This window comes from Lampetra fluviatilis, chromosome 3, assembly GCF_964198595.1.
Source record: "Lampetra fluviatilis chromosome 3, kcLamFluv1.1, whole genome shotgun sequence".
NCBI classification, from domain to species: Eukaryota; Metazoa; Chordata; class Hyperoartia; order Petromyzontiformes; family Petromyzontidae; genus Lampetra; species Lampetra fluviatilis.
The window spans coordinates 24,030,428-24,050,014 of NC_136277.1; the positions used below are offsets into that span (position 1 = coordinate 24,030,428).

Below are 19,587 nucleotides of genomic sequence, written 5' to 3' on the forward strand. Positions count from 1 at the left end.
CCTGGGCCTCCCCGAGGTCGACTCGGCCTCAAATGAGTACCTGGTGCGGTGTGTAAACATCGCCACTAGGGAGTGGTGCTGGCCGCCCATCCCCTCATGTCCCGTGCTAGCCTTCAAGGTGCTCGCTTACAGCACTTGACTCAAACATCTGTTAAGGCTATATGGGGAGGGATCTTTATTTGTTTTCTTAGTAGCTACCAGTGTGTTTTTTATGCAGGGGTGCGTCTGTGTATATGTTTGTATAATAATATAGATAATATGGTCGTGGTGATGCAAGCCTCTTCTCAATGCTGTCTGGAACTGTGTTGCGGGGGGGGGGGGGCGGTGGTAGTGACAGCGTTGGTCGCGATGTTGTTTATTCCGATGGTGATGATGGTCTTGTCTCTATGCCTCCTGGAGCCTTGACTCGAGGTTGAGCTGTGAGAGGAGGAGTTTCTCCAGCTCCAGGAACTCATCGTACGTGCGTCGCTCCAGTTCATCCTGCTGCTGTTGCTCCAGCTCCCTCGCCTCCGTAGCCACCTGCACATCACAAATACAAAGTTCGCCTGTGTAGCCTCCGTAGTTTCTTGGGGCACCTGCTGTTAGCGATCACCGTTGAAAGCCAACATGGGCGTGTTGTGTTAAATTACACGTTTGGCCACCTTTGTCTCCCCAGCGATGATGTTTACACCTCTGGGTGAATAATACAGGGAGGGGATCAGGACCTGTTCAGATATTCGCCACTGATGTTGGTCATCAATGGAAAATGAACTCTGATCGCTCGGGTTTGTAAGGTAGTGCACTAACCACTACATCACCATGCCCCACCTGCACCTCACATACATATATATCCATACAGATACAGACATAAACACGTACACAATACATGCATCAAAGAGATGGAATTATTTATTTTTATTCAGAATTTGTATGTTTTAGGCCTAATTTTGGATATTCATGGAATTATCTGATAATTAAAACTTACATTTTAAGAATGTGTAGGCATGCAATTAAACAGTACATTACTTGATAATACGCTTCCAATCAGCACTAAGTCGGCAGCTATTTAGTCTTGGCCAGTCGTAACTAGTTTTGCACAAAGCATCAACACCATCAACATCGAGTACCCTTGTTGGCACGTGGGTTCTGCAGCTGCCAACAGTTGTTTGAAAGTGTTTCATATTTTGGCGTTCTTTTACCCACATGCCGATCATTTGTCCTGTCTGACCAACAGACTGGTAATATATCTTTATTCCCAGTAATTAGTCCTGGATGACACAGATATAGACACAAAGATGGACCCTCCAACCATCTCCCTCACCTGTTCATCATGTCTCATCTCCTCACCCTTGCCCTGTCTCCCTCACCTGCTGCTTGTCTTCGCCCTGTCCCTTCTGTTGTCTCCGTTGTCCCTGTTGCTGCTGCTCCGCTTTTTGCTGCTGCTTCTCGCGTTCCCGCTGCTGTTGGCGCTGCAGAGTGAACTCCAACCGGTCCCGCTCGCGATCCAGGTAGGCGAGCATGGCGGAGACCTGGCAGCGGCAGGGGAGAGAGCTGGTGCTGGGTTCGTGCTCGGGGATGGTGCTCGTGCTATTGTTAGAAATTGGTATTCGTGCTGCTGCTCTGGTTAACGTTATCACTGGTTAATGGTGTTGCTTACACCGATTTTTGTATTGTGCTTTAATAGTGCTGCTGGCAATGGTGCTGGTGATTTTGATGGTGCTAAGCATTCACGTTGGTCATACGATTAATGTCGGGGCTACTGCTTGTGTTGACATTAATGCCTGTGCTTGTCATGGCGTTGATGCTCGTGTTCATTTTAGTATTAGTGTTGGTACAGCTGTCGGTGTTAATGCTGGTGGCCCTGCTGCTGATGGCGCTGCTGTCACCTCGGAGGCGGCACCGTGCCGTAGGGCACGCGGCACCTCCAGTATGTGCAGGGTGCCCAGCTCGTCGCCCACGGCCAGCAGCTGCCGGCGCTCTACGGCACAAAGGCAACAACATCAACAACTACGAAAATATCGATTACTAACAACTGTTAACATCAATAACAATTGAAACGTACAACTGAAACACAATTATAAGGGACAATAATTGCTCAAATCAACGACAAAAATCACATTTACCACCACAGCACTGCCTGCGTGTGCAGGGGATGCACGTGGCACCTATTAGTACGGTTGGCTACATACGCTGCGAAAGAAGCTCAACATACTTGCATACGTGGCCCCAAATCCCCCTTTGTCTCCACCTGTCTCCATATCCAACCGTCTCCCCGTGTGCATATACAGTGTGTGAGTGCGGGGCGATGGACCTGGTGCTGATCGGTGGCACCACCTGTGAGTGCAGCGGTGCATGTGTCCCCTCCTGTCTCCCCGGTGTGAATGTGCGAGTGCTGTCCTCTGTGTCCGCCCCGTGCGTACGTGCGAGTGCCCGCGGGGTGATGAACGTGAGGCTGGCCGGTGACACAGCCTGCGTGTGGAGCGGCGCGTGTGTGCGGTCCAGGAGGTCCCACGCCTCCAGTGCACCGTCGGCTCGTGCTAGGAACACGAGGGCGGCGCGCGACGGGGACCAGCAACCGGCCGTGTAGCCCCGGCGTGCCCCGCCCCCAGGGGCAGTGTTGGTGGCGCCAGCAGTGGTGTTGGCGGTGGCGGCAGCAGTTCCACCGCCACCGTGCAGCAGGAGCAGGAGAGGGGGTTCTCCCTGCACTCGCGGACAGAAGGAAAAATCTGAAGTGCAAGCAGATGCAGCACTAAGAGCAGTAGCACCACTACACACACCAGAAGCAGCAGCAGCAACAGCAAGAACAATACAAACAGTATTGCCAGCATTGGTACTATCAAACAGCATCTGCAATAGCAGAACCACATCCAACACTATTATCAGCACCAGCATGTATGTATGTTTAACTTATTTCGCACCGTATATAGCCAACCATGCTAATCGGAGGTGCCATCACCAACATCATCACCATTATCACGATCACGACTGCCACCAACATCATCATCATCACCTCCGCCGTCACATCCCCCGCTCACCGTGCCGCCCTCCTTCCACAAAGCGAAGGAGTCGTCGTCAGCTGTGAGCAGCACGCCCGGCAGCAGCGGCGACGCTTGCACCGTGTGCACTGGCCCCGCGTGCACCACACTCACGGCCAGGGGCTTCGTGCCTGTGGCCCGGGGTCAAGGTCAGAGAGCACAGAGTCAAAGTCACAATGCAAAGGTTGGAGTCATGGGGATATGGGCACTTTGGGAAAGGACGCCACACTAAAGGCCACCGCTATCATCACCATTCCCACCACGACTTATGCTCCCAGCACTACCACCATGATCACCACCATCTCAGCCACCATTACTACCACTGCTTACCGCCATTGTTATCAGCACCACAGCCAGTACCAGCAGCACTTACTGGAGAGCTTGCCAGAGTCATTGTCCTTCTCTGGGCGCCAGTCAGTGCAGACCAACTCCCCATCCTAGGAGCATAGACACACGGGAACAAAGAAAAATATCGCACCATGTAACCTACAGAGACTGTTGGGGCAAGTACTTTGTTAAGAACATCTATTAAGGCCGGCACGGCACACAAGGGACTGGTGTGGCCAGCTTCATGCACAGCTGCCGTTCGTCGACCCCAGTGCCAATCTTTATACACTTGCACGAGGCACTCATTTAAGGCTGAGTCGACCCCGTGGAGGCCACGAACAGGTTCAGATATCCCCCACCCCCGATGTTATCTGCGGCTGGGAATCCAACTTGGGGCGCTGGATTTGTAGCTCAGTACATTAACCACTGCAACACTGCTTGCTACACACACACATACTCGTGTGTGCACAAGCATGTAGATGTCATGGTCTGCAGGTGATGTGATGCGTATGTCGTGTGTAGGCCGTATGTGTGCGGTGTGTGGGACTTGTATATGGCATCTATGTGATGGGTCTATCGCCTGGGTATGCCATATGTGTGTTATGTGGCATGTAATGTGTAGATAGTATGTGGGAAGTGTGTATGCGTCGTGTAGGTAACACGTGCGTGGCATGCTGGTAGTGTGTATGTGGTTTCTGAGTAGCATGAGCATAACATGTATGTGATTTGTCTTTAGCCTAGGTGTGGCATGACGTAATGTATGTAAAGTGTGTGTACCGTGTGGCGTGCGTATTTGCCATATAGGTCATGTGTATGACGTGTAGGCAGCGTGTGCATGTTTCATGTAGGCAGCGTGCCTGCGTGCCCACTAGCAGACGCGTGCTGACTGCGTCCAGGGCTTGTGGCTGCTTGGCGGAGGCCACTCTGTGCATCGCCCCATACCCAGGGACGTCCCCTCGCTGGGTCCCCACACCTCCCCGCTCTGGGTCGGGGTAAGGGGGTTAAGGGCTTGTGGTTATCAATCAATCAGGCTTAATTTATATAGCGTACTTTACATCAACAATTCAGGCATCTCAGAGCACTTTACAAAAACGAAGTATATACATGAATGACCAACGTAAGAATATATATCAGTGTAAATTAAAACAGAGGTGTAACCTAGGTGATGTCATTTAAGACGAATAAAAGCTCATATAATGAGAATGATAGATAATACATATGATTGTAATGTAGATCCCTTTATAAATGCACTGATAGATGAAGACATGTCTACAACTTTCAGTCATGACATTGTTTTAACATACAGTACTTTGCAATGCTATATAGTAACAAGACTAGTGATATCATCAGGGATTGTGATAGGGTCAGGGATATTAATAGTGTCAGGGATCAGTGATAAGGTCAGGGCTAGTGCTAGTATCAGGGATAGTGATAGGGTCAGGGCAGTGTTAGTATCAGGGAGAGTGATAGGATCAGGGCAGTGTTAGTATCAGAGCTAGTTATAGGGTCAGGGCTAGTTATAGTGTCAGAGCTAGTGATAGGGTCAGGGCTAGTGATAGGGTGAGAGATAGTGTTAGAGCTAGTAATAGGGTGAGGGCTAGTGTTAGTATCAGAGCTAGTGATAGGGTGAGAGCTAGTGATAGGGTGAGAGCTAGTGTTAGTATCAGAGCTAGTGATAGGGTCAGAGCTAGTGATAGTGTTAGAGCTAGTGATAGGGTCAGAGCTAGTGATAGGGTAAGGGATAGTGATAGGGTAAGGGCTAGGTGATAGTGTTCGAGCTAGTGTTAGTATCAGGGCTAGTGATAGGGTGAGGGCTAGTGATAGTGTTAGAGCTAGTGATGGGGTGAGGGATGGTGTTAGTGTCAGGGCTAGTGATGGGGTGAGGGATGGTGCTAGGGTGAGGGCTAGTGATAGGGTGAGGGCTAGTGATAGTGTTAGAGCTAGTGTTAGTGTCAGAGCTAGTGTTAGTGTCAGAGCTAGTGATAGGGTGAGGGCTAGTGATAGTGTCAGGGCTAGTGTTAGTATCAGAGCTAGTGATAGTGTCAGGGCTAGTGATAGTATCAGGGCTAGTGATAGGGTGAGGGCTAGTGATAGTGTCAGGGCTAGTGATAGGGTGAGGGCTAGTGATAGTGTTAGAGCTAGTGTTAGTGTCAGAGCTAGTGATAGGGTGAGGGATAGTGTCAGAGCTAGTTATAGGGTGAGGGCTAGTGATAGTGTTAGAGCTAGTGTTAGTATCAGGGCTAGTGATAGGGTGAGGGCTAGGTGCTAGGACTGACCGTGGGAGGGCTCTGGGAGGCTGCGCTCCTGCAGGCTGCAGCACACGGGGTTGTACTCCCCACCCGACTCCAGCCTCGGCAGGGTCACCTGTAGGCAGCATAGTACAGCACAACACAAGCAGCATACACAGCAGCATCATGTCAGTGTACAGCTCACACAGCACGTAATACACAGCACACACATCACATACACAGCACATACACAGCAGCAGCATGTCACAGTGTACAGCTCACACAGCACGTAATACACAGCACATACACAGCATACACAGAACATAGCATGTTGACCAGCGATGGCCAACTGGCGTCTCCCAAGCTGCAAGCGACTATTTAATCCACCACATGCGGCTCTATCGAAGGGGCATAACATAGAACGTGCGATCACGGTAGCAAAGAATCATGAATGTCTCCTGTGCTGTGCCGAAAACTGTCAGTATATACATATATACATAATCTTGATTTGAAGCTTTCGTGACTGCAGGAATCCATACTCTTTGGTTCTTTCGGAAAAAGTCACGTAGATAGAAAATAAAATAAATCACGACGTTTCGGGCGCAACACACGTGACTTTACCGAAAGAACCAAAGAGTAATATTTACATAATTATATATATCCACTTGGTTCTTTGCAGAACTCATAGGTACTTTTTGGCTCTTGGTCTACTACAAGTTGGCTACCCCTGATGTAGACACCATACACACACGTTTATAAACGACACACAATTCACAGAGCATACATAACACAGACACACACACACATTGAAATCAATGGGGATCCATGGACAATCCCTTGGCTGTAAAATGATCATGCAATGGAATTACATTTATTTTAATGGAAATCCAATAATCTGCATTGAAATCAATTGGAATTCTTCCGACGATAGAGATGCAGGAATTTCCATTCAAATGAATAGGATTGCGCTTGTTTACCCAGGAAATCCTCACCGAGTCTCAAGACAATTTGTTTATAAAGGCTCTGTCAACTCCGAGTGTCCTGTATTCATGAGACAATTCCTGGATGGGTCCTGGGTTCTAGCGGCGATTCTTTGAATTGCCATGAGACGGCACAGTAACCCCGTCAGAATATCATCACAGCTCATGGAGATGTTATTATGGGAATCACTCTCAGAAGAGTCACGATTTCTGCAAGGAATTGCCGACGATGGAATTATGGAACACAAATACAATTCTTGTAGAAATTGTCCAGCAATTCTGTGCAATCAACAAGAACCAGCATGTGCGACTAAGTGGTGGTGACATCAACACTGCATTTGTGCCAGAATAGGTGCACTTTGATGTAATGTGAAGTATCGAAGGCTTACTGGAAGGAGTTCACGGGACATACTCACATGTTAACAGTTAACTAAGATGACTGGCAGATGCACCACCTGTGCTGTCCATCATGCGAAGTTTGCACAGTTGGGACGAGCATACACACATTCCGCACGTGCATGAGTGTTGGGGTAAGGCCCTCTCCCAGGGACCTCCCCATGCACCCCTTTGGGAGTTGGGTGACCTTAAGGAGAGGTCTCCAGGTGAGGTTCAGGTGTTTGAAGGTGGTGGGGACCCCGCTGGGATCGTCGATCTGCCGATGCTCTGAGCGTTTCTTGTCGCCGGGCCCGGGTGGCGCTGCTCTGCCCGGACGCACGTCCCACATGAGGATGGAGCTGAGTGCCCGCACACACACACAATATAGCCTCACCAGACTATTGGGACAAGTGCTGTTAGCGAGTACATATGAAGGCTAATAGGGCACACGCACAAATGGCTGCTGAGCCTAGCACCACGCCCGGCTGCCTTTGTCTCCCCGCAGTGGTGATGTTTAACACACCACTCCAGATACTAATTTATGGCCGAGTAAACCTAGGGGAGGCCCAGAACTGGTTCAGATATTTGCCACTGACGTTGGCCATGGATGGGAATCAAACTTGGCTCACCATGTTCGTTATATGGTGCTCTAACCACTACATTACCGCACTTCAACAAAAAACACATCATCACACACAAGTCAAAGCAAACGCATGTCGGCTTTCAAAGACTATTGAAGCAAGTGTTTGGTGACAGCGCCTACCAAGAGGCCTGCATGGCATCAGCTGTAAGCGGGAGCAGTAGTAACATCAAAAACATTCACATCAGCAAGAATATTAATTGTAGACGCAGCATTGAGCAGCAGCATCACCATTAACATCAGCAACAGAGGCAGCAGTGACAACAGCAGCAGTAGCAGCAATATTCGGAGAAACAACGGCAGCAACAACAGAAAATAGCAGGATTAGCTGCCAGCTGTTACTGTTGGAGATGGCGCGGGGGGATCGCTGTACCAGTCTGTGGCACTCGTGAGCAGCTGTAGGCACATCCGACTCTCGTTCTCCACAGCAGCACCCGCCCGCGTCACCTACCCACGGGGGAATCCATAACACGTGCAGCATCAGCATCTGCATGCCTCAAGATCCTCCCCGCCGCTTGCTGCTCCTGATGCCAGGCAAGGTCTCATGGGCCTGGTGCCCTCTGTACATTCGAGTACCTCTGAGTTTAAGCCCAAAGAGAATCCTCTAGCAAGAGAGAACTGGGTGTCAGTATTACTGCGATTGCTATATTGTTAGTGTGAAACTACTACCCGTGCTACTAGTGTGAATATAAGTGCTACTGTTAATAGATACAATAATTTGTTGCCCAAATGAGCATTAAGGCTGTGCACAGCTCCTAATTACAACCTGAACCAGTGGTGGAAATTCAATACGAAATTCCTATGGCAGGGGTGAATCTATATGAAGGGCAACCATTGCTGACTTCCCCCCGATGGACTGGTACGCATTTTAATGATCCCAGAGGGACGATGGACTGAGTCAACCCTCAATCAGAATCTGAACTCGCAACCTTCCGATTGCAAGCTGCTCACTCTACCACGGAGGCACCTGCTCGGATGTTAGTGTGAATTCCAGTTATAAAATGCTTGTGCTCATGCTAGTGATTTCCAATACGTCGTGTCAGCACGAGCGCTGCAGCGGTAAGTGCCATGACCTCAAAGTGCGCCGGCAGCCACTGCACGTGCGAGACGGGCGCTCTGTGTCCGTGCTCAATGGCGGAGACGGCGCACCAGCGCAGGCGGACGTCCTCCACAGACGCCTCGTCCTCCTCAAACGAGCGCTGAGGACACGGGGACACGGGGATGTGAACACAAGGGAACTTAAGGACATAGAGACGCAGAGATGGGAGGGAACTGCTTTGTGTTTAGTTTCTTTGTCCTTCCCCCGCACCTCCGATTAGCACAGTTGGCTACATGCAGTACGAAAGACATTCAACATACATAGGTACACAGAGACTGAGAGAAACAGGCATAGAATGGGATAGAGACATGACAATTTGGAGACAAGGACACATACATGAGGCGATAGAGCCATGGAGACACAAGCACATGATAACATGGAGACAACAAGATGTGGGGACAAGGATACATGGATATACAATATATAACCACGAGGATTCGGATACATGTTGACACATTAGGTTATGGGGGGATAGAGACACGCAGACATGGAGACAAAGAGATGCAGATATACAAGGAAAACATAGAGCTATAGAGACATGGTGTTATAAATACAAGGGAACATGGATATATTTGGAGATACAGTACATGGAAATATAGAGACACAAAGACATAGGAAAATGTGGATAAAAGGATATAGGGAGATAGAGACATGGGGACATGATACCAAGACACACAGACATCAAGACACACGGACACGGAGACACAGGGTCACAAAAGTGACAGAGACGGTGTCTTTAGATGAGATGTGGTGAGGTGTGATGTGATCGGGGTTATTGTGGTGAAGTGTGCTACAATGTGGTGGGACCTGGTGGGTTTTGGTGTCATTCTCGGATATCTGGCGGCGTTGTGCGGTGAGATTAGCGTAGTGTGGTGTAATGGAACCCAGTATGTTGTGTTGAGTCGCGTGGCGAGGATTGGGTGGTGTGGCCCAGAGTGGTGAGGTGACCTGTGGTGTGGTAGGAGCCCTCTCACCCGTGCTCCTCTGGTGAGCCCATTCTGGTGTCCGCCCGTCCTGCCAAGCTGTAGTTTTTCCACGTGCTCCGAGATATCCCACAGCACCACCTGCCACAATGGGGAGCGTCAGCCAGCGCCTTGCAAAAAAACTACAGAGTGATGTGGGTGGCGTGGTTTGGTGGAAGTGGTGTGTGTGGTCAGTGGGGGCTATGGTGGTGTGTTCAAGGAGGTGTGGTTGTCTGATTGGATTGGTCAGAGTAATATTCTTGAAGTGGGGTGGTGGAGGTGGTGTGGGGTGTTCACAGTGGTATAGCCATAGTGATATAGTCTGAGTGCGGTGGCCACAACGGCTACTACGAGGATGTGGACAGCTGGTGTGGACGGAGCGGTGTGGCGAGATCCATGTTACCTGTCCGTTGAAACAACCCCCAGCGATGATGTTGGAGTCAGTGGGAGAGAACTGGAAACTGAGGATGTCCTCTGGTGCTTCCAGAAGTAGCTGCACTCGGAGGTAAAAACCATCACCCACCATCGCACACCTTCACACATCACCATATATAATCGCACAATAACATGCACCATTACCCACCAACAGACACCATCACACACCAACACTCATAATTGTACAAAACCACAACATCACACATGGTCACACATTAATACATACCATCATACACCCCATTACTTAGCAACATACACACACACACATCCAAAAACAAACGAAAAAATAACAACTCACCCCAACACGCATTGTCACACACCAACACACCTCATCACACACTCATGCACACCAACACACACCAGTGCACATCAACACATGCCAGACCATACCATCACACACCGACACACACTATCGCACATTGAGATTAGTGTGAGTATTCGGGCTAGTGTAAGGGGTAATATCTTGCTAGGATTAGTGTCATGGACAGGGAATTTTTATATTTGGTGTTAGGATCAGTGTTTGGGCTATTGATAGTTCTTGGGTAAAATTGAGTGCTAATGTATATGTTAGGGTGAATGTTATTGGCACTGTGTATACTAGAATTAGCGTTAGGCTCATGGCTCGGTTAATGTCGGAAACAAAAATTTGGATAACGTTGCTTTGAGTGTTTGGGTTAGTGTTTGGGTCAGGGCTATTGTGCTAGTGTTCAGGTCAGCATAGTGCAAGTCAGGGCTGCTGTTAGCGTGAGGGTTCATGTCAGAGCTATGCTCACCTGGGGGTGAATGGGGTCCGTGAAGCTCCAAATGAGGAGCAAGGAGGGGCTCACGATGAGGTGTGAGGAGCGGTCAATCCTCTCGTCAAATGACGCTCGCTCCACCATTGACACACACACCACTCCTGGACCCACCAGCATCACCATCATCAGCACCATAAACAGAATAGCAGCATCATAATTAACATGTGTGTGCATGAACCAGGGACGTGCAGTCAGGGGAGGCAGGGGAGGCAGAGCGTCACCTGTCTACCCCAATGAAAATAGCTGTTACGAAAAGTAACAAAAAAAAAGAATAATCAAATCAAATAAATATTAAGATTTTTCCACTGATCTGTGTTATAAATGTCATTTCTGTACCATTCCAATCATTTTTATAGTCAAAAATCACCAAATTTGCGGAGCTCCGCTTCAAATACAGGAAGAGACGAGAGGTGAGGCAGCGGCGAGCTCAGCCTCCCCTCTGATTGCGCAACCCCTCAATAACTGGATGGAGCGCGGGCAATAAGCGCGTGCCTGTTACTATCTCAGTATGTCACCAATGTAATGTTTGTTGACCCCTTTATTTCATGTCCTCGCCTTCCATACTCCAGGTAACTTATTTCACGTATGTGTATAAAGATATTTATTTAATTTAGGCTCGCTGGTCTCGTCATGAAACTGCAATGAAAAAGCACCAGGGGAGGCAGCCATCACATCTGCCTCACTGAGGGGGACGTGTCTAACACGCCCCCCTCAGCGAGGCCACGCCCCCTCAGTGAAGCCACGCCCTCCTCCGTGAGGCCACGCCTTCCTAAGCGAGGACACGCCCCCTCCGTGAGGCCACGCCCCCCTCAGTGTGTGAATCTGGCTCTGACACTAGCCAGTGCCTCCACAGCCATTAACCTCACCGCACGTCACTGGCATGAACATATGTGAATGAATGACTCTGGCCTGGGCCTTTGCTAGATCAACTAAGTCTTAAATAAGAACCTCATGCAATATGTAAAAATCAGTCCAGGCCACACCTCCTCTTTATGTGCCATCCCGGCCATAACGATGGCCATGTTGGCCACAATAGGTGCCCAATTACGGCAATTTCACCTGCATTCTATGTCGACTAAATGGAGGATCTTTGTATTTTGAATGTGTGTGTGGGTTAGTGCACGTGTATGTATATTTATGTTGGGGGAAGCGCTAGTAGAGCGCTGGCCGACTACCCTCCTGTATTCTTTGGGTCTTTCTGTAAAGTCACGTAGATAGTTTCAAAGAAAATAACAAAAAACTACGACGTTTCGATCGCAACACAAGCAGTGATGATGACCGCTTGTGTTGCAATAGAAACGTCGTAGTTTTTGGTTATTTTCTTTTAACCTATCTACGTGACTTTACAGAAAGACGCAAAGAATATGATTTCCTGCAGTCACGAAAGCTTTAAGTTAAGATTTACCCTCCTGTATGTCATTTCCGGCCTTAATAGGTGCTTGCTAACAGCACTTTCCCCAACAGCCTATTGAAGGTTACATTGGAATCTTTTTTTTACTTGTGTATAATTACCTGAGTTTGTGGGCGTTGGAGTAGAGTGTGAGTGTTGAGTCTGGCAAAGCGAGTGGCGGTGCAGTGGTTAGCACACCCTGCTATGAACCTGACCACTGACTCGCATCATTGGCGAGTGACGTGTGAAACGATCCTGGGCCTCCCCTAGGTGCACTCAGCCGTACACGAGTGCCCGGTGTTTTCGAGTCGTCTTACCGGGCAGGCTGGGGTGCCAGTCCACGCAGGACACCGCACGCCCCTTGCCGCGCCTTAGGTCACTGAAACTCTGGTGCTCGCGGAACTGAGTGATGGCATGACCCCCGAACCCTGAGCCTTCCTCATCCACCAGCGCCGCCCACTCGTCCACAAATACGTTCGCGATGACGCCCTGCTGCAGGACCATCTCCATTCTACACACATCATCACCATCACCGTTGTCGCCATCACCATTGTCATCATTAGCATTAGCAGCATTATCATCATCATCATCATCGAGAGCTGAAGCATCATCAGTGACAATGGCCTCATCGTGATCATCATCAATACTATTAGTAGTCACAACAACAACACTCGTATCAGCAGCAATATCACCACCATCGTTATCAATACCAGCAGCATCATCATCAGTGGTACCAGCAGCAGCCTCATCACTGCTTTCAAAATCGTCAATAGCAGTATCATTATCAACAACAGCAGCAGTACTTGCAGCATTATCATCAGCAGCATCATCATAACCAGCAGCATCATCATCATCATCCTTGGCAACAGCTTCAGTATCATCATTGTCTTGCCAGTGCCAATGAACACTCTTTTAGGTACTCAGTTAAGGTCGATTCGACCTAAAGGAGGCCCAGGATAGGTTAAGAATCCAGTCGGCACTAATGTTGTCCATGGCTAGGTATAAATGCAGGTTTCCAGGATCATAGCACTGTCTGTGGAATGTCTTCCTTCTACCTATGTCTCCCTTCTCCCTGTATCTCCCTTCTGCACCTGTCTCACTTCTCCACCTCCCCTCTCCTTTCTCCTCTGCATATAGTACCGAGGCAGTGCAGCGGATAGGAAGGTCTGCACGCTGCTGGAGGAGAGGAGGGTGGATTGCTGCTCCTCAGACATTGTGCGTGGCTCGCTTTGCGTGCAGGCGTTACGTGGGTACCGCCTGTGAGAAACGGGAGAGATGGCAGGTGGATGAGTGAATGGCAGGTGGATGAATAAGTGAGTGTGTGCGTGGTTTGGCTAAGTGTATGATTGAGTGAGTAGTTGGATGAGAGGGTGGGTTTGTGTATGGTTGAGTAAGTAAGTGGATGGGTGAGTGTTTGGGCGAGGTGTCTCTCACCAAGTAGTCTGGCTGCCCTGCTCACGAGTGAGCGGCACGGCCTGTGTGTCTGCGTCCACCTCCATCCGGCGCAGGGAGAATGTGGGGTCTTGACACGAGGCACAGTCGACCCCACGCATCCGCCCGGGCTCCGCATCCGAGAGTTTGAGGGGTGACCCGAACTCACGCCTCGGACGGCTCACACTGAACCGCAGCTGGGATACGGGGACACACAGACACAGGGACATGTGAAACACTGAAACATGGGGACACAGAGAAACATGCTGGTCTTTGCGAATTGGTCAAGGCGGGAAGCATAGATGTCGCAGTACATTAGAGTATAACAATGGATTTTTCTGCACTCCCCTGTGCTGCCCAAAACATAGCCGACAACACAAGTGAAATAAGACTGGGGGGAAATGCAAAAAAGCTGCACTGTTGTTGCTGTTCCATATTACAGCTGACCATTATGAGCATTCAAACTTGAGACTTGCAGCCCATGCATACTGCTAGGTCAGCAGCGAGCGCACAGGCCATGAGGGCAGATATTAAGGGGACACGCTGCTGGCTGGGTAGTGAGTGCCATGAGGGTGGATGTTAACGGGAAACCAGTGGCTGTGAGGTGAGTGCACTGCTGTGAGGGTAGTAGTCAAGGGCACGCTGGCTAGGGAGGCTCCACCTGGGGCCGGGTTGGGAGACTGGAGGCTTCGTCGATGTCAGCGTCGCTGCCCAGGGAGACCCACGGACGCGACGATGGCGGGCGGTAGTCCAGCTTGCCAGCTGGGACCGACGGGGAGGAGGAGGGCTCATCGAGGGCCTGAGGTGGCTGTGATCACATTAACAATCATTAACATCGTCGCTGATTGCATCACCAACTATAGCAGCAGCACGATAATGAATGTTATATCAGTACTATCTTGAAGATCAGCAGCAGGAACACCAACGTCTTCATCATCTAAATAAGCAACAGCATTAACGTCACTATCACCATAATCAACATTGTCAACATGGTTATTATGATCATTGTGAAGATTACCATGATCAACACTATCATCAACATCATTACCAGTAGTAGAAGGCCGAATATCAACATCAACAGCATCATCATCACAAGCATCACCATATTAAATTACACTACTGTAGATCATTTATTGCCCCTGTATCCCCGTGTCTCTGTGTCTTCATGTCCCCATACCCCAATAAGCCCATGTCTCCATGTACACATGCTCCCATGTCCTTATGTCCCCATGCTACCATGTCTGGCGTACTTACATTTAAGATGTTCTCCTGGGCTTCCTTGGTCACGACAAGGTAAAATTTCTGTCCATAGCGAAAATCAGGGTCGTATCCGATCAGCAGCTCCTCACACTCAGAGTCCTGGGACACAACAGTGGGTGAATTAGTAAGTGCGCGCATGAGTTAGAGAGTGCATGCATTTGTGAATGAGTGAATGTGGGAGTGATTAAGTGAATACATGACTGAGTAATGGAGTGAATGACTGAGTGAAAATTTTAATGAGCCAAATATTGGGTGGTTGGTTGAAGTGAGTGCTTAGGTTTTTCGAGGGGTGAGAGTTTGAGCGAGTTTGTGGATGAGTGCTTGAGTGAATGAGAGGGTGGGTGGGTGGGCGATTGTGTGAGCGAGTTATCCAGTGAGCTAGTCAGTGAGCCAGTCCGTGAGTGAGCTAGTAAATGTGTAAGCTAGAGAGTAGACTGGCCGGCGCCCCCTGTGTCCATGCCAGTACCTGCAGGGTCTGTCTGAAGGGGTGGAGGTCCGATGTGGCTCCACGCTGCCGCACGTCTGCGAGCAGCGTCTCTTTGGGAAGGAGGCGCACAGGCGCCGCCGCCGTCACATCCTCGTCTGCACGCAGCCCCAGCAGCTCCTGAGATTGCGTGGACAGGAACAGGGGCAACACTCCCGTAGGGGCTGCACGCACATAGCACCGGAATAATTACACATACCACACACATAGCACGGTACACATATACACGCAGTAAACACATACACGCACATATGTACCGGTTGTACGGTTATTTACTGCCCCTACACTAGAGGTCGCAAACGGGTTTTGATTCCTTACCCGTACCCGTACCCGGCCGCACCAGGGTCGCAAACGGGTACCCGTACCCTACCCGTACCCGTACCTACCCGATACCCGGCCGGGTACGGGTAGCCGGGTATCGGGTAGGGTATGGGTATCGGGTATCCGATTGCGACCTCTGGGATGAAGCCATGTTGCAGGCGCGGGTGGGTTGATTCTACTTGAATTGTGAGAAGAGACAAGACGTTGGAAAATGAGTGACAAACGGTTACTCACCAGTGACTCACGGCCTATCCGTACCCGGCCGCACCAGGGTCGCAAACGGCTACCCGTACCCGGCCGTGTACGGGTAGCCGGGTATCGGGTAGGGTACGGGTATCGGGTACCCGATTGCGACCTCTGCCCTACACTACCACAACCACAACGGGTGATTCGTTAAATTGCTACGGATGCAGAAATCCATTCTTTTATTTAACCTGCAGGTAATGATAGTGCCTCTAGTGGCTTAAGGAGTCACGTGAACACATTACACAACGCAGATGATCTTAAGCGTGTATCGTGAGCTTAAGAATGGATATCATCAACGTATCATTCCATTCCCTCATATATACACATTGCACATATTACACACAAAGCCTGTACACATTGGCATTCCGGAGCCAGGGTGTAAATTCCACATTGCCACAGTAGAGAATTGCCTCTATGAAACAGCTACTGTTGGCCTACAACAAATTTTGTGCTACCCCTGTGATCACTTTTGAAAGAATGAAGATGACACTTCGACGATTATTACTGATGTTTGATGATGAATCAACCCCCAAACAGGATTTGAACTTGTGACCCTCTGGTTGAGGCTTGAGCACTCAGACCACAGTGCCAGCTGGCACTGATCATACACAGCCCTTATGTCAATACACTGTTGGACAAAATGCCTCCCCATCGGGGGTTATTTAAACAAACTTTACCAAACCGATGAGTGGGGTTATGATTACAGAGGTGGTGGTGATTTTAATGGGGGTTATGATTTTAAAGATGGTGGTGCCGATGGGTTTGTAAGTGGTGGCCGTGCATCCAGGAAGGATGGAATTTGATGGGTGGAGCACCCGTGATGGTTGCTGTCACCCACCCGACTCCACAACCATATCCTCCTGGCCATGCTGATCCTTGAGGTCTGAAACATGAAACATCTGCATCATTACCAATCATCGACATCACCGATCAATCAATGATCAAACAAATGCAGCAACAGCAGCATAATTGCAACACTCATCAGCAGCAACAGGTTTAAAATTCTGGTGCAGCTGATGATCATAACAATGCCTCGAATAACACTGCCTATCCAGGAAAACCTTACTGAGTCTTACAACTCTTATTTCAGCAGGGTCCTGTATTGGAATTTTTGGCGAATAATACGAACGAGTGGCATGTGGGAGAAAGCCAAAATACCCAGAGGACACCCCTGATGCGAGCGATGGAATGAGAACCCCTGTCCAAATGCCCCCCTCTGTGCAGACCAGTGTCTGAGGCCCCTGTGGCCCATGAACCCCCAGTGCAGTTGCGCAACCACCTGCACACCCGATAACCATGGCACTGCCGTGGGCCCGCTCACCGGTGGAGGCCGTTGATCGCTGCGTGCCACGGCCCGTGGAACGCGCGGATGTGGAGCTGTCTTTGCTGCGAGGACGCTTGGGTTCTTTCCTGGCGGACCCTTTTTTGACCACGCCGTCCGGCTTCTCCTTGCGTATGCCTGGCATCCTGGACCCCGAGGAAGCCTGTTTGAAGAGACGGTCACTTCATCTCCCATCGTCGCTAGCAGAGGCAAAATATTATGACACTCGTTATATTTATGAGAGTTGGTGAGGAAGCGAGTGAATATGCATGGCTGGATGAGTGTATTAATGAATGACTGAGTGGATGAGTGGGTCAGCGAACTATTGGATGAGTGAGTGCATGTGCGGGAGAATGAATTAATCAGTGGGTTAGGGAGCGGATGAGCCATGTGATGTGGGTGAACAAATGAATGAATGTGAGTGAGAGTGAACGAGTGGGTGAGTGATTAGGTGGGTAAATGATGAGTTTCTGCGTGGGGTTTGTGCATGGGTAGGTGAGTGAATGGATGTAGGAGTGGGTGGGTGCATAAATTAATGAGTATATGGGTGGGAGAGTGACTGCGCTAGTATCTATAGTTAGTAGGTAAGTGCGTGGGTGATTGAGTGAATGGATGAGTGGGTGGCTGAATGAGTCGGTGTGGATTCGTTCACTCAAATGAATGAATGCGCACAAGTGATCGCCCGAGGCAACTCATGCACTCTACACACAAAACGCTGACCCGACCTATAGTATAACAATAATGCAGGTACAGTTATTCTACGTTTAAAGTCAATTGGTTTCCCACGGCGTGTGCGCGGTACTCATCTCTTAATTACAGCTCTGAAGCAGAACCTTGTGGAAATCCCACATTGCCATGACAGGAGGGAGTCCATCCCAAGTATGATCGCTGAACAGAAGAGTATCGATATTGATTTACCAATATAAATGTATATCGAGCCCTTTACTCGTGTAGGCTGGGGGGGGGGGGAGTTTGCTGGACCATACTTCACCACGCTGGCCAGTGCGGATTGGTGAAGGGGCGACGGAGGGCAGGATACCACCACTCGCCACTGATGTTAGCCGTTCTCCGGAATTCGATCTGAGGTGTTCTCCGGGTTGACAGTGCGGTGCAGTGCGCTAACCGCTGCGCCACCGCTCCACTAATGGGCGATTCCCACTGTTATAGTGCAATACCTGAACACTGCACGGCAGTCGACGCGCGCTCAACAACAACAACAACAACAAAACTAAACAATGAATCGGCGTCTTTTCGTTCAGACTTTATAACAAATAAACCGGACTTTGAGGAAGAATTTAAACTTTTTTTTGCCTTTTGCAGAGTCGCCTCGCCTGGCGCGTGGGGCGCCGCTGCCTGGACACGGTTGCCGTGGCGACCTCGGCTAGAATCGGAATCGACGTGCGGATAATCGCGATACAAATCGAGAATCGTGATTATTTACTGGGTACATTGATGAGATGATCTCAGAGTTATAATAATAATAGGGGGTTTTACACTATTTTCTGACAGCAAAACTGAAGATTTGAAGCTTTCGTGACTGCAAGGATTCATACTCTTAGGTTTTTTCGGTAAAGTCACGTAGGTAAAAATAATAATAGAAATCAAAATAATTGATTTATTATTATTTTTATTTCTGTTATTTTTTTTTATCTACGGGACTTGACCGAAACAACCTAAGAGTAACAAAACTGAAACCTTTTTACAAGGAATCATGTTACTGCATTAACCACAATACTTGTGGTCAAAATGCAAACAAAAAACACAATGATAGTATATACATTGTCCTTGAAACTGATTGGTCCACACCAGAGACAGCTTTCTTTTGAGCCTCGTCTCAATTGGTGCTACACCAGAGGACGCCAAAAGGCGTTCAGCTCAAAGACAATGCACTATCAAAGTAATGAGGGCTTGGGGTAAGCATCTACATCATTAGACCTCCTTTTCCAGTACCAAAATATACGAATAGGGTTATGTTGCCAGAAAAAAGGGGAAAACCCCTATTATTATATTTTGATATTGGCAGAGGAGGTCTAATGATGATCTCAGAGTTACTTTGGAGAATCTGAACGCGAATTCCATCCCCCCCGCCCCCACCACCACTATTCTGTTCCATCGGCATTTTCTGATCGGTTTAGTCATTGCAAAGGGGCCGTCCATAAATGACGTCACGCGATTTTGGACGATTTTTTGACCCCCCCCCCCCCCCTGGTCACACGGCGTCACAAAAAGTCAGACCCCCCCCCCCCTCAAATATGAAGTCACAAAGCTCTGCCCCTC

General features: G+C 49.3%; 1 protein-coding gene across 2 annotated transcripts; it reads right to left on the bottom strand.

Annotated features, from left to right (window-relative positions):
* Window positions 1-125: 125 nt before the first annotated feature.
* DNAI3 (dynein axonemal intermediate chain 3) lies at window positions 126-18,523 on the bottom strand. Of its 2 annotated transcripts, none has more exons than XM_078885509.1 (23): window positions 18,297-18,523; window positions 17,311-17,473; window positions 16,828-16,872; window positions 15,405-15,586; window positions 14,933-15,037; window positions 14,340-14,486; window positions 13,682-13,875; window positions 13,388-13,504; window positions 12,565-12,758; window positions 10,834-10,958; window positions 10,029-10,118; window positions 9,638-9,727; window positions 8,638-8,763; window positions 7,938-8,011; window positions 7,133-7,283; window positions 5,618-5,705; window positions 4,199-4,323; window positions 3,388-3,451; window positions 3,015-3,145; window positions 2,400-2,679; window positions 1,866-1,957; window positions 1,347-1,508; window positions 126-519 (listed from the first exon to the last, which is right to left on the bottom strand). In XM_078885509.1, exons 2-23 carry the CDS (start codon window positions 17,453-17,455, stop codon window positions 385-387), a joined length of 2,862 nt encoding a protein of 953 aa, XP_078741635.1. In that variant the 5' UTR covers window positions 17,456-17,473; window positions 18,297-18,523; the 3' UTR covers window positions 126-384. The 2 variants fall into 2 exon arrangements, with proteins under 2 accessions (XP_078741635.1, XP_078741642.1); XM_078885516.1 differs by having other exon boundaries at window positions 386-519; window positions 1,866-1,946.
* Between the last annotated feature and the right edge of the window lie 1,064 nt (window positions 18,524-19,587).